Source organism: Nycticebus coucang, chromosome 3, assembly GCF_027406575.1.
Source record: "Nycticebus coucang isolate mNycCou1 chromosome 3, mNycCou1.pri, whole genome shotgun sequence".
Classification (NCBI taxonomy): Eukaryota; Metazoa; Chordata; class Mammalia; order Primates; family Lorisidae; genus Nycticebus; species Nycticebus coucang.
The window spans coordinates 132,615,371-132,629,660 of record NC_069782.1 but is presented as its reverse complement, the minus strand read 5'-3'; the positions used below and the strand labels follow the sequence as shown (position 1 = coordinate 132,629,660).

At 46.9% G+C, this 14,290-nt stretch overlaps 1 protein-coding gene across 3 annotated transcripts in view; it reads left to right on the top strand.

The window, feature by feature from the left end:
* The first annotated feature begins 13,015 nt into the window (after positions 1-13,015).
* The window catches only part of PCGF6 (polycomb group ring finger 6), a 45,235-nt gene continuing 43,960 nt past the window's right edge, over positions 13,016-14,290 (top strand). For all 3 annotated transcript variants that reach the window (XR_008378922.1, XM_053585089.1, XM_053585088.1), the window contains exon 1: positions 13,016-13,435. Coding sequence is in view for 2 of the 3 variants with exons in the window: in XM_053585089.1 (XP_053441064.1) it covers positions 13,070-13,435 (366 nt within the window). In the remaining variant the exon portion in view is untranslated. The remainder of the gene's footprint in view (positions 13,436-14,290) is intronic.

The window sequence follows — 14,290 nt, the reverse complement described above, 5'->3', positions numbered from 1 at the left end:
AAGATCAATCACGGGCAGTGCCTGTGGTTCAGTGAGTAGGGCGCTGGCCCCATATACCAAGGGTGGCAGGTTCAAACCCAGCCCCAGCCAAAAAATAGCAGGGCATTGTGACGGATGCCTGAGTCCCAGCTACTTGGGAGGCTGAGGCAAGAGAATTGCCTAAGCCCAAGAGTTGGAGGTTGCTGTGAGCTGTATCATAGCACTCTACTGAGGACAACAAAGTGAGACTCTGTCTCTGAAAAGAAAGATCAATTACAAAGAATAACATAAGAAATAATTAAATTATTTTTCGTGAGACGGAGTCTTACTATGTCACCCTCGGTAGAGTGCTATGGTGTGACAGCTCATGGCAACCTCAAACTCTTGGGCTTAAGTGATTCTCTTGCCTCAGCCTCCCAAGTAGCTGGAACTACAGGCATACACCACAATGCCTGGCTATGCTATCTTTTTGTTACAGTTGTCATTGTTGTTTAGCTGGCTCGGGCAGGTTCAAATCTGTGAGCTTCAGTGTATTTGGCTGGCATCCTACCCACTGAGCCATGGGTGCCGCCCAAGCATCCATATTTCAAGACAAATCCAGGGAACACTAACTCTCTTGTTCTTCATTTTCTGTGTGTATATGTGTTGTGTTGTGTTGTGTTTTTTTTTGTTTTTTTTTTTTTTTGTAGAGACAGAGTCTCACTTTATGGCCCTCGGTAGAGTGCCGTGGCCTCACACAGCTCACAGCAATCTCCAACTCCTGGGCTTAAGGGATTCTCTTGCCTCAGCCTCCCGAGTAGCTGGGACTACAGGCGCCCGCCACAACGCCCGGCTATTTTTTGGTTGCAATTTGGCCGGGGCCGGGTTTAGAACCCGCCACCCTCAGTATATGGGGCCGGCGCCCTACCGACTGATCCACAGGCGCCGCCCCTTTTGTTTTTTTTTTTTAAGACACAGGGGTCCAAGCTCGGCACCTGTAGCTTAGTGAGCAGGGCGCCAGCCATATACACCGAAGGTGGTGGGTTCAAGCTGGGCCCTGGCCTGCTAAACAACAATGACAACTGCAACGAAAAATAGCCAGACCCTGTGGCAGGTGCCTATAGTCCCAGCTACTTGGGAGACTGAGGAAAGAGAATCACTTACACCCAAGAGTTTGAGGTTGCTGTGAGCTGTGATGCCACCACACCCTACCGAGGGCGACATAACAAGACTCTGTCTCAAAAAAAAAAAAAAGACAAAGGGTCCAACTATTGTTGCCCAGGCTAGCCTCAATCTTTCCTGGGCTCAAACAGTCCTCTTGCCTCAGCCTCCCAAACAACTGCGCCTACATGCACATGCCACCACCACATCCACTTATTTGATCTTTTTTTTTTTTTGAGACAGAGTCTCACTATGTCGCCCTCAGTAGAGTGCTGTGGCATCACAGCTCACAGCAACCTCAAACTCTTGGGCTTAAGGGATCTCTTGCCTCAGCCTCCCAAATAGCTGGGACTACAGGTGCCCACCACAATGCCTGGCTATTTTTTTGTTGTAGTTGTCATTGTGGCAGGCCTGGGCTGGATTTGAACCCACCAGCTCCAGTGTATATGGTTGGCACCCTAGTCACAGAGCTACAGGTGCCAAGCTGACTTATTTGTTCTTTTTTTGAACCCACCACCTCCGGCATATGGGGCTGGCGCCCTACCCCTTTGAGCCACAGGTGCCTTATTTGTTCTTAAAATTATTTTTTCCCCTAAATTTTGGGATCCAGATCTTTCCTAGTTATCTTCCTTCCTCTGGCCATTCCTTGAATATTCCATTCCTACTTTTTCCTCTTCTACCTCACTCTTATTTTATTTCTATATTTAATTTATTTATGTTTTCTTTTTTCTTTAAGAAAAAATTAAATTAAATTAAGATTTCTTAAATTAGACATAAAACCTTTGTAGCCCTCCAGCTCCTGGGCTTAGGCGATTCTCTTGCCTCAGCCTACCGAGTAGCTGGCACTACAGGCACCTGCCACAACGCCCAGCTATTTTTTTTTGTTGTTGTTGCAGTTTGGCTGGGGCTGGGTTTGAACCTGCCACTCTCAGTATATGGGGCCAGTGCCCTACTCAATGAGCCACAGGCATTGCCAATATCTTTAATTTCTTTTTAAACTTTTTTGACTATTTCATATTTACAGGAATGTTGCAAGAATTATAAAAGTAATTTTCAAATATCCATCATCCACATTCCCCCCATGTTTTTTTTTTTTTTTTTTAGAGACAGTCTCACTTTGTCATCCTCCGTAGAGTTCTATGGCATCACAGCTCACAGCAACTGCTCTTGGACTTAGGCAATTCTCTTGCCTCAGCCTCCCAAGTAGCTGGGACTACAGGCGCCCACCACAATGCTCGGCTATTTTTCGTTGCAGTTTGGCAGGGGCTGAGTTCAAACCCACCACCCTCAGTATTTGGGGCCCGCACCCTACCCTCCAAGCCACGGGTGGTGCCCTCTAAAGTTTCTTTTAATTTGAGTCTTTTTTTTATTTTATAACTTTGATATTTTGAAGAATACAGGCTGGTTAATTTGCAGCATGTTCTTCAGTTAGAGTTAGATAGATACAGCAATGCATCTTTGGCAGCTACATTACAGAAGTGATACTGAGTTCTTCGCAGTGCATCCTACTAGGAAGCACATGCCGTGGATTTCTCCAGTTACTGCCAATGTTAACTTGGATGTTAATAATTTGGTTATAGTGGTGACTGCCAGGTTTCTCCACTGTAAGCCTATTACACGGGGGATATCTTTAAACTATATAAATATCCTATTGCTCTTCAAACTTTCACTTACTAGTTTTGCCACCCATTGCTGATTCTTTTTTGCTTCAGCCATTAACATTATGGTTACCAAGAGATAAAAGAAAAAAAAAACATTATGGTTACTAAATAGTGACTTTCTAATTCCATCATTTCTTCTATCTTTATTAATTGATTTTCTAATGCAAGGAACAACTTGCCCTCCTTATTTATTCAGTTAGGTACATCAGTGTGGACCCATAGATTCTCACTATATTCAATAAATTTTATTCTGTTACTATTATCATTTTTATTTTGATATTCACTTTGTCACAAATTTGACCATTAGGAGCTCCATCAAACAGTTGCCTCAGCCTCCCAGATAGCTGGGACTACAGGTGCCCACCACATAGTCTAGCTATTTTTTTGTTAGGGGGGAGGTCTGACTCTGGCTCAGGCTGGTCTCGAACTCACGAGCTCAGGCAATCCACCCACCTAGGCCTCCCAAGTACTGGGGTTACAGGTGTGAGCCACTGCGCGCAGCACAGCTCTTTTTTTTTTTTTTTTTAATATTCCAATCCCCAAATCCTTACATCTTTTTTTTTTTTTTAAGATAGAGTCTCACTATGTCACATTTGGTAGAGTGCTGTGCCATCATAGCTCACAGCAACCTTAAATTCTTGGGCTCAAGTGATTCTCTTGCCTCAGCTTCCCGAGTAGCTGGGTCTACAGGTGCCTGCCACAACGCCAGCTAGTTATTTTGTTTTTTTTTTTTGTTTTGGGTTTTTTTTTTTAAGACAGAGTCTATGTTGCCCTCAATAGAATCTATGGCATCATAGCTCACAGCAACCTCCAACTCTTGGGCTTACGCGATTCTCTTGCCTCAGCCTCCCAAGTAGCTGGGACTACAGATGCCCTGCCACAACGCCCGCTATTTTTGTTGTTGTTGTTGTTGTCATTATTGTTTGGCAGGCCTGAGCCAGGCTCAAACCCACCAGCCTCCGTGTTATGTGGCCGACTCCCTAACCACTTTAGCCATGAGTGCCGAACCGGCACAGTTATTTCTTAGAGACAGGGTCTCGCTGTTGCTCAGGCTGGTCTCGAACGCCTAAGCGCAGGTGATCCACCCATTCCTTACTTTTTAGCACAATGAGGTATACTAGTCTCCCCATGATTTGTCCCTGCCTCAGACCCAAAGTCAGCCATTTCTCCAGGGAAACCTCTTTCCTTTTATTAGGATTAGAAATCAAGATCAGGGTTGGCGTCTGTTGCTCAGTGGGCAGGGCGCCAGTCCCATATACAGACAGTGGCGGGTTCAAACCGGGTCCTGCCCAAACCGCAACAAAAGAACAGCTGGGTGGGCGGCGCCTGTGGCTCAGTGAGCAGGGCGCCGGCCCCATAACCAAGGGTGGCGGGTTCAAACCCAGCCCCGGCCAAACTGCAACAAAAAAATAGCCGGGCATTGTGGCGGGCGCCTGTAGTCCCAGCTACTCGGGAGGCTGAGGCAGGAGAATCGCCTAAGCCCAGGAGTTGGAGGTTGCTGTGAGCTGTGTGACGCCACGGCACTCTACCGAGGGCAATAAAGTGAAACTCTGTCTCTACAAAAAAAAAAAAAAACAAAAAAAACAGCTGGGCACTGTGGCAGGTGCCTGTAGTCCCAGCTATTAGGGAGGCTGAGGCAAGAGAATTGCCTAAGCCCTGGAGTTGGAGGTTGCTGTAAGCTGAGACGCCACAGTACTCTACCGAGGGCAATAAAGTGAGACTCTATCTCCACAAAAAAGAAAAAAGAAAAGAAATCAAGATCAGGATATTACATGGGTAATCCAGGCCCTTTGAATGGACAAAGCTGAGAATGTATGTGTGTCTGCACATCTACATATACACACATCTAAATCCATTTATCTATCTACCCCTAAGTTCTTTTGAATACCTCTGCTTCTATTTCAGTAAAGCAGAGTTTATTTTATCCATTCCCTTTTCCATATTCCAGCAATGAGAAATTTGGCTTCCATCGTTCACTATGAATACTTATTTGCTCAATCCTAGAATATAAAGAAAGTAGCTTCAGAATTGCTTACCCATGTCTCTTCAAAAAAAGAATCCTCCTGATTAGAGCTCAACAATCTTTAGAATGCTGTCCATTCTTGTTTCGCATAGTAGTGTTTTTGAAATACTAAACACTCTATCTGGCCAGGTGCAGTGGCTCACGCCTGTAATCCCAACACTCTGGGAGGGCTGGGCCTGTGGACTGCCTGAGCTCACAGGTTCGAGACCAGCCTGAGGGAGAGCGAGACCCCCACCTCTAAAAATAACTGGGCATTGTGGCAGGCACCTGTAGTCCCAGATACTTGGGAGGCTGAAGCAAGAGAATCCTTTAAGCCCCCCAAAAGTTTGAGGTTGCTGTGAGCTGTGCCATCATAGCACTCTACAGAGGGCTACATAGTGAGACTCAAAAAAAAAAAAACTTTTAAAGTTTTTGCCATTCTGATAGTTTAGAAATTGTACCTCAGTATGGCTTATTATTATCATCATTATGATGATTTAATTTAGATACAGTAAAATTAACCTTTTTTTTTAAAGACAAGTTCATTACTTTTCCAGCAAATGAGGAAGCTGGCAAACTCCTGTCTCAAAAATATCAGTGGCCCGGGTGGCATCTATGGCTCAGTGGGTACGGTGCCGGCCCCATATACCAAGGGTGGTGGGTTCAAACCCAGCCCCGGCCAAACTGCAACAAAAAAAATAGCCGGGCATTGTGGCAGGTGCCTGTAGTCCCAGCTACTCGAGAGGCTGAGGCAAGAGAATCACCTAAGCCCAGGAGTTGGAGGTTGCTGTGAGCTGTGACACCATGGAATTCTACTGTGGGTAATAAAGTGAGACTCTGTCTCTTAAAAAAACAAACAAACAAACAAAAAAAGACCAGTGTCCCTAAAACTTGACCTTTCTTTGATGACCTGGGTTTTTGCTTATTTTTAGAGACTGGATCTTTTTTTTTTTTTTTTTTGTAGAGACAGAGTCTCACCTTATTGCCCTCAGTAGAGTGCTGTGGCATCACACAGCTCACAGCAACCTCCAAATCCTTGGGTTTAGGCGATTCTCTTGCCTCAGCCTCCCGAGTAGCTGGGACTACAGGCTCCCGCCACAACGCCCGGCTATTTTTTTGTTGCAGTTTGGCCGGGGCTGGGTTTGAACCCACCACCCTCGGCATATGGGGCCGGCGCCCTACCCGCTGAGCCACAGGCACCGCCCGAGTATATACGGAGGGTGGTGGGTTCAAACCTGGCCCCGGCCAAACTGCAACAAAAAAATAGCCGGCATTGTGGTGGGTGCCTGTAGACCCAGCTACTTGGGAGGCTGCGGCAAGAGAATTGTCTAAGCCCAAGAGCTGGAGGTTGCTATGAGCTGTGACGCAACGGCACTCTAAAAGGGCAATAAAGTGAGACTCTGTCTCCATTTCCCTTCCCTGAGCCCCTGAAAGCCACTTTCTGTTTCTATGAACTTGACTACCTTCAGTACTCATATACATTGGATTATACAGTATGTGTCCTTTTGTGATCAGCTTATTCTACTTAGCATAATCTCTGTCTCTCTCTTTTTTTTTTTTTTTTTGAGACAGAATCTCAAGCTGTCACCCTGGGTAGAGTGCTGTGGCATCACAGCTCACAGCAACCTCAAACTCTTGGGCTGAAGCAATTCTTGTATCTCAGCTTCCCAAGTAGCTGGGACTACAGGCGCCCACCATAATGCCTGGCTACTTTTGGTTGTAGTTTGTCATTGTTGTCTGGCAGGCCTGGGCTGGATTTGAACCCACCAGCTCCAGTGTATGTGGCTGGCGCGCTAGCTGCTTGAGCTACAGGCGCCTAGCCAGCATAATTTCTTAAAGGTTCATCCATGTTGTAGCATGTGTCAGAATTTTCTTTCTTTTCAAGGCTGAATAATATTCGATTGTATGCATTTAACACATTTTGTTTATCCACTCATCTGCCAATGAACATATGTATTGCTTTTCCCTCTTAGCTATTGTGAATAATGCTGCTATGAAGAGGGGTGCACAAATATCTCTTCAAGACTCTGCTGTGGGTTCTTTCAGATATATACGCAAAAGTGAGATTGCTGGTTTACATAGTAGTTTTATTTTTAATATTTTTCAGGAACCACCCTACTGTTTTCCATAGGGGTCCCATTATTTTACAATCCCACCAATAGCTCACAGATTTCTAATTTTTTTACATCCCACTAAACATATATTTTCTTATTTTCTGTCTTCGTTTTTTTCTTGTTTTTTTGTTTTTTGAGACAAAGTCTCACTATGTCGTCCTTGGTAGAGTGCCATGGTGTCACAGCTCACAGCAACCTCAAAGACTCAAGAGATTCTCTTGCCTCAGCCTCCAAAGCAGCTGGGACTACAAGTGCCCGTCACAATGCCCAGCTATTTTTTTGTTGCAGTTGTCATTGATTAGCTGGCCCAGACTGGGTTCAAACCTGCCAGCCTGGGTATATGTGGCCGGTGCTATAACCACTGTGTTACAGGCACCAAGCCTGTTTTGCGTTTTTTCTTTTTCTTTTCTTCTTTTTTTTTTTTTTTTTTGAAACAAAGTCTCACTTTGTTGCCCTCGGTAGAGTGTGGTGGAGTCACAGCTCACAGCAACCTCAAACTCTTGGGCTCAAGCCATCCTTTTGCCTCAGCCTGCCAAGTAGATGGAGCTATAGGAGCCCACCACAACACCTGGCTATTTTTAGAGATGGGGTTTCACTCTAGCTCCAGCTGATCTGGAATTCCTGAGCTCAGGCAATCCACCCACCTTGGCTTCCCAAAGTGCTAGGATTATAGGCCTGAGCTGGTTTCCCTTTTTTCCTTTTTAATGGTAAGCCATCCTAATAAGGGTGAAGTGATATCTTTTTATGGTTTTTATTGGCATTTCTCTAATGATTAGTGATGTTGAGCAGTTTTTCATATGCCTCTTGGCTATTTGCTTCTTTTTTTTTGAGACAAAATCTCACATTATTGCCCTCCATAGAGTGCTGTAGCGTCACAGCTCACAGCAACCTCCAGCTCCTGCACTTAGGCGATTCTCTTGCCTCACCCTCCCAAGTGGACTACGGGCACCCACCACAACACCCAGCTATGTTTTTGTTGCAGGTTGGCCAGGGCTGGGTTCCAACCCACCACCCTCGGTATGTGGGGCTGGTGCCCTACCCACTGAGCCACAGGAACCCCCCTATTTGCTTCATTTTTATGGCAAAATTATATTCCACTGAATGGATATACTGCATTTTATTTCTCCATTATCAGATGATGGATACTGGAGTTATTTCTACTCCTTCATTGTTATGAATATGCTGCTCTGACCATTCATATAAGAGTTTTTATGTGAACATAATATTTTACCTTTTCTTTCTTTCTTTTTTCTTTTGAGACAGAGTCTCACTATGTTGCCCTTGGTAGAGTGCCATAGTATCACAGCTCACAGCAACCTCAAACTCTTGGGCTTAAGTGATTTTCTTGCCTCAGCCTCCCAAGTACCTGGGACTATAGGTGCCACCACTATGCCTGGCTATTTTTTTGTGGTAGTTGTTGTTTAGCTGGCCTGAGCCAGGCTCGAACCCCCAGCCCGGTGTATGTGGCTGGCGCCCTACCCTCTGAGCTATGGTTTACCTTTTCTTTGTATTATCTAGGAGTGGAATTGTTGGGTGATATGGTAATTTCATGTTTAATCTTTTGAGAACTGCTAGAGTGTTTTCTCAAATTGTTGTACCATTTGTTGTTCCCACTAGCAATGTATGAGAGTTCCAGTTTCTCTATATCCTCCCCCAAATGTGCTATTATCTGTGTTTTTTGGTTATAGCCATCCTAGTAGGGTGAAGTAGCACATCATTGTACTTTTGATTTGCATTTCTGTGATGATTAATGATATTGAGCATCTTTTCATGTGCTTATTGAGACAGAGTCCCAAGCTGTCACCCTGGGTAGAGTGCTGTGGCATCACAGCAACTTCCAATTCAAGCTCAAGCAATCTTCTTGCCTAGTTTTTCTATTTTTTTTTTTTTTTTTTTTGTAGAGACAGAGTCTCACCTTATCGCCCTTGGTAGAGTGCCATGGCGTCACACGGCTCACAGCAACCTCCAAATCCTTGGGCTTAGGCGATTCTCCTGCCTCAGCCTCCCAAGCAGCTACAGGCGCCCGCCACAACGCCTGGCTATTTTTATTGTTGTTGCAGTTTGGCCAGGGCTGGGTTTGAACCCGCCACCCTTGGCATATAGGGCCGGCGCCCTACCCGCTGAGCCACAGGCGCCGCCCTAGTTTTTCTATTTTTAGTACAGATAGGGCTCTTGCTCTGGCTTAGGCTGATCTCGAACTCATGGGCTCAGGCAATCACCTGCCTCAGCCTCCCACAATGCTAGGATTATAGGCAATGTCTGGGACAGTGGGTTCTTTTTAAAAACATGTTTATTCAGATCCCTTGTTCAGTTTAAAGTTGAGTTCTTTGCCTTTGTATTTTTGAGTCATCATAATTCTTTTTTTTTTTTCAGTTTTTGGCCGGGGCTGGGTTTGAACCTGCCACCTTCGGCACATGGGGCCGGCGCCCTACTCCTTTGAGCCACAGGCACCGCCCAATTTATTTATTTTTGTGTGTGTTTGTGTGTGACCCAGAGTGACTCTGTCACCTGGGCTGGATTGCAGTGGCATGATCACAGCTCATTGCAATCTTCAACTCCTAGGCTCAAGCAATCCTCTTGCCTCAGTAGCTGGGACAAGAGACATGTACCAGGATGCCTGGCTACTTTTTAACTTTTTTCTTTTTTTTTTGAGATAGAGTCTCACTTTATAGCCCTTGGTAGAGTGCTGTGGTGTCACAGTTCACAGCAACCCAACTCTTGGGCTCAAGCAATCCCCTTGCCTCAGCCTCCCTACTAGCTGGGACTATAGGTGCCTGCCACAACGCCTAGCTATTTTAGAGACAAGGTCTTACTATGGCTCAGGCTGGTCTCAAACATCTGAGTTGAGGCAATCCACTTGCCTTGGCCTCCCAGAGTGCTAGGATTACAAGCATGAGCCCGCGTTCAGCCTTTTTAACTTTTTTATACAGATAGGGTCTCACTGTGCTGCCAGGCTGGTTTCTAACACCTGAGCATAAGTGATCCTCCCACCTCAGCTTCCTGAAGTCCTGAGATTACAGGCATGAGCCACCTACACTTGGACCCTGAGTTAATTTTTTTTTTTTTTTTGTGAGACATAGTCTCTCACTTTGTCACCCTGGGTAGAGTGCCGTGGTCTCCCAGCTCACAGCAACCTCCACCTCTTGAGCTTAAGTGATTCTCTTGCCTCAGCCTCCCAAGTAGCTGGGATTACAGATGCCTGCCACAACACTCAGCAATTTTTTGTTGCAGTTGTTATTGTTGTTTAGCTGGCCCTGGCCGGGTTCGAACTCGCCAGCCTCAGTGTATATGGCTGGCACTGTAACCACTGGGCTACAGGCACCAAGCCCCTGAGTTAGTTTTTGTATGTGGTGTGAGGTCGGTTCATCTTCATCCTTTTGCAAATCTAGTTGTGCCAGCACCATTTGTTGAAAGATTGGATGGCAATAAAGATATATGAAATTCTCATTTTCTGAAAGAGATACATATTCTAGAAGACTTCATATACTATGTATTGTGAATACCACATAATTAAATCATTTACCATATGCATAAGTCAGGGATTTACTAGAGGGATATAACCAGTAGGAGATAGATAGATAGATAGATAGATAGATAGATAGATAGATAGATAGATAGATAGATAGAGCAAGAGAGCATGTGAGTTTTTCAAGGAATTTCCTTACAAGATATGGCAACTGGCTAAGCAAGTCTGAAATCTTGGGCATGCCAATGGTCTGGAAACTGCTGAGCAGGAGATGATGCTGCAGTCCAAGTAGAGAAATTTCTTCCTTAGGGAAACCCATTTTGCTTTGAAGGTCTTTCAGTTGATTGGAAAATCCTCACTCAGACTATCAAGGATAATATCTTTTGGCTGGGCACAGTGGTTAACGCCTGTAATCCTAGCACTCTGGGAAGCCAAGGCAGGTGGATTGCCTCAGCTCTCCGGTTTGAGACCAGCCTGAGCCAGAGTGAGACCCAACTCTAAAAATAATGGGGCATTGTGGGGGTGCTTGTAGTCCCAGCTCCTTAGGAGGCTGAAGCAAGAGAATTGCTTGAGCCCAAGAGTTTGAGGTTGCTGTGAGCTCTGACGCCAGGGCACTCTACTGAGGGCAACAAAGTGAGACTTTGTCTCAAAACAAACAAACAAACAAAAAAACCCAGGATAATCTCTTTTGCTTGAAGTTAACTGATAGTCTACAAAGTATCTTCACAGCAACCCCTAGTTAGTGTTTGAGTAACTAGGTAACTCTTACAATGTTGAGAGGTTAGAAGCTATGATTTTATCTAACATAATTACGATAAGGCTCTCACACACTCAGGTCTTTGTAAGAATATCTCATGTGGTTAGGTCTGTCTCTTTCTGTCATCCTCTTTTGGACTTTTTTTTTTTTTTTGCAGTTTTTGGCTGGGGCTGGGTTTGAACCCGCCACCTCCGGCATAGGGGGCCAGGGCCCTACCCCTTTGAGCCACAGGTGCTGCCCTCAGTCATCGTCTTTCAATGTCATAGTCCAGTTCCCATTCCTAACCTTCTGAAATCTACACTTCAGTATCTGAAGCTTGTGAAGACTTAGGTATTGCAGAGGGAGAGGTGGGGTTTGGTCCCAGAAGCAATATGTACATATAACATGGTTCAGTTTTCCCCAAGCAAGCACAATGACTTGATTTCCTCACCAGTTCCTTATGTACAACATTCCCAAGTTAGCATTATTTTTTCTCAGTAACAACATATTCTTCTCTCAGATGTGACTTTGCTCCCAGCATCATTTTTTTAGGGAACATTTGACTTCTGAAGTCAGGTTTGCAGGCATCATGACATTAACTGGCTTTATCTTAGTCAGCAAGGATAATGTAAGCCAACTCCAAACCTCTTGCCTAATAAAATTGGGGTGTGGGGGCTGTTAGTGGGTAGGTCTCAGTTTCTTCATACGTAGTTTGTCCAAGTAAATATAATGGAATTTTTTATGTGATGGGGGTATAATAGCGATTATATATCCATCCTGTGTCAATATAATGATTCCTCAAGATAAATAAACTTACATATTTCAAAACAAGAACTTCATACTTCCTAACAGAAATCATCTTGAATGGAGCTGATTTGCCACAGAAGAAATGCATACTTGGTACTCAACTTGAAATCATCATTATTGACTCAGCGCCCATAGCACAGTGGTTTACGGCACCAGCCACATACACAAGGCTGGCGGGTTCAAACCCAGCTCAGGCCAGCTAAACAACTGCAACAAAAAATAGCCGGGCGTTGTCGGGGGCGCCTGTGGTCCCAGCTGCTCGGGAGGCTGAGGCAAGAGAATCGCCTAAATCCAAGAGTAAGACTCTGTCTCTAAAAAAATAAATAAATAAAAATCATCATTATTTGTAATGCAAAGTCGTAGGCCACCTAGGTTCAGGGCTTCGTGAAATAAGTTGATGGGAGGAGAGTATGTTACCTAGGACGGTACTAATCTCACCGTTTTTCAAAGGCGGTGAAGAAAGCGCGAGGCTTTTTCAAAGGGAGAGTGTACCTCAGGGTACAAGGTATATGGCACAACTAGGGAGGGGCACAACTACAACAGGGACTTTAACAAACGCAAACATTGTCACCTAATCGTTTGTATCTTCATTTTCTTTCTTTCTTTTTTTTTTTTTTGAGACACAGCCTCAAGCTGTCATCCTGGGTAGAGTGCCGTGGCATCACAGCTCACAGTAACCTCCAACTCCTGGGCTCAAGCGAGTCTCCTGCCTCGTCCTCCCAAGTAGCTGGGACTACCGGCACCTGCCACAATGCCCGGCTATTTTGGGGTTGCAGCCGCCATTGTTGTTTGGCGGGTCGGGCTGGATACACCCTCCAGCTCAGGTGTATGTGGCTGGCGCCTTAGCCGCTTGAGCCACAGGCGCCGAGCCTGTACCTTATTAATCCGAAATGAAAAATAAAATAAAATAAAATCCTCAAACCCGCCCCTACTCCCCCACTCCTCCAAAAAGGGAGCATCGAGCGCGTTTCGGTGAAGGTGCAGCCGCGAGCTCCGCCCCGCGCACCTGAGCGGCCCCGCCCCGGCCGGGTGAGGGACCCGAACCACACTTCCCAGGGGGCCCCGCATTTCTTTTGCGCCTGCGCGCCGGCCGCGAGGGCGGGAGGGAGGCTGGCCGAATCCCGCGCGCTCTGGTTCTCCTTGTCGCCTCGACTTTTTCCGACCATGGAGGGGGTAGCGGTGGCTGCGGCGGCGAGCAGCGTGGGCGCCGCCAAGGCCGAGGGAGCCGCCGCCGCGTCGCCGCCGCCGCGTCCTGTTTCCCCGCCTGCCCTCACCCCGGCTCCCGCCGCCGGCGAAGAGGGCCCAGCGCCTCTGCTCGAGGTGGGGGCTCCGGGCTGCTCCGGCTCCCGGCCCCCGGAGCTGGAGCCTGAGCGTGCCCTGGGCCGCTTGAGAGGCCGCTTCGAGTATGAGGACGAGGAGTTGGAGGAAGATGAAGAGTTAGAGGAAGAAGAAGAGGAGGAGGAGGAAGAGATGAGCCACTTCTCGCTGAGGCTGGAGGGGGGCCGGCCGGACTCGGAGGACGAGGAGGAGGTACTTAAGAGTCCCCGCCGGACCTGGCTGGGCCTGCGTGGCCTCAGGGATGTAGCCGGCCCTCGGCGGTTGGGCCCCGGGCGACCCCCAGCGCGTCGCTGCAGCCCTGGGCGCTGGCGGGGACCTCCGCCTTTCCCTGCCGCGCCAGCCTGGGCGTGTGGCGCGGACAGGCCCCTGTCCCGGCCGGATTTTCTGCAGACTTATTTTTTGAGGTTCCTGCCTGTCACTTAGGCTCGTCGGGTCCCCCTCATTCATTCCGTAAATAATTATCGAGGCTACTGCGTGTCAGGTGGGTTAAGAGCCTAGCGTACCGTGTCGCTGCTCTGCAGGAGCTTACCAAGTGGGAGAAATAGTCACTTTCTGTAGAGTGGAAAGATGAGTGTTGTTAATCGTGGTAGCGCATTCTTCATCAATTTAATATACCGAACCGGTCAGAATCAATCTATTAAACTTTACCCCCAGGCCAGGTGCAATGGTTCACGCCTGTAATCCTAGCAACTTTGGGAGTCCGACGCGGGAGGATCGCTAGAGGCCAGAAGTTTGAGACCAGCCCAAGCACCATAGCGAGACCGTGTCTGTACAAGAAATACAAATATTTGCTGGGTGCTGTGGCGCACCGCTGTAGTCCTAGCTACTCGAGAGGCCAAGAGTTGGAGGTTACACTGCACTCTAGCCTAGGCAACTGAAGGAGACCCTATTTTGAAAAAACGTCCAGGTGGCGCCTGTGGCTTAGTGGCACCGGCCCCATATACCGAGGGTGGCGGGTTCAAACCCGGCCCCGGCCAAACTGCAATAAAAGCGTGGTGGGCGCCTGTAGTTCCAGCTATTCGGGAGGCTGAGGCAAGAGAATCGTCT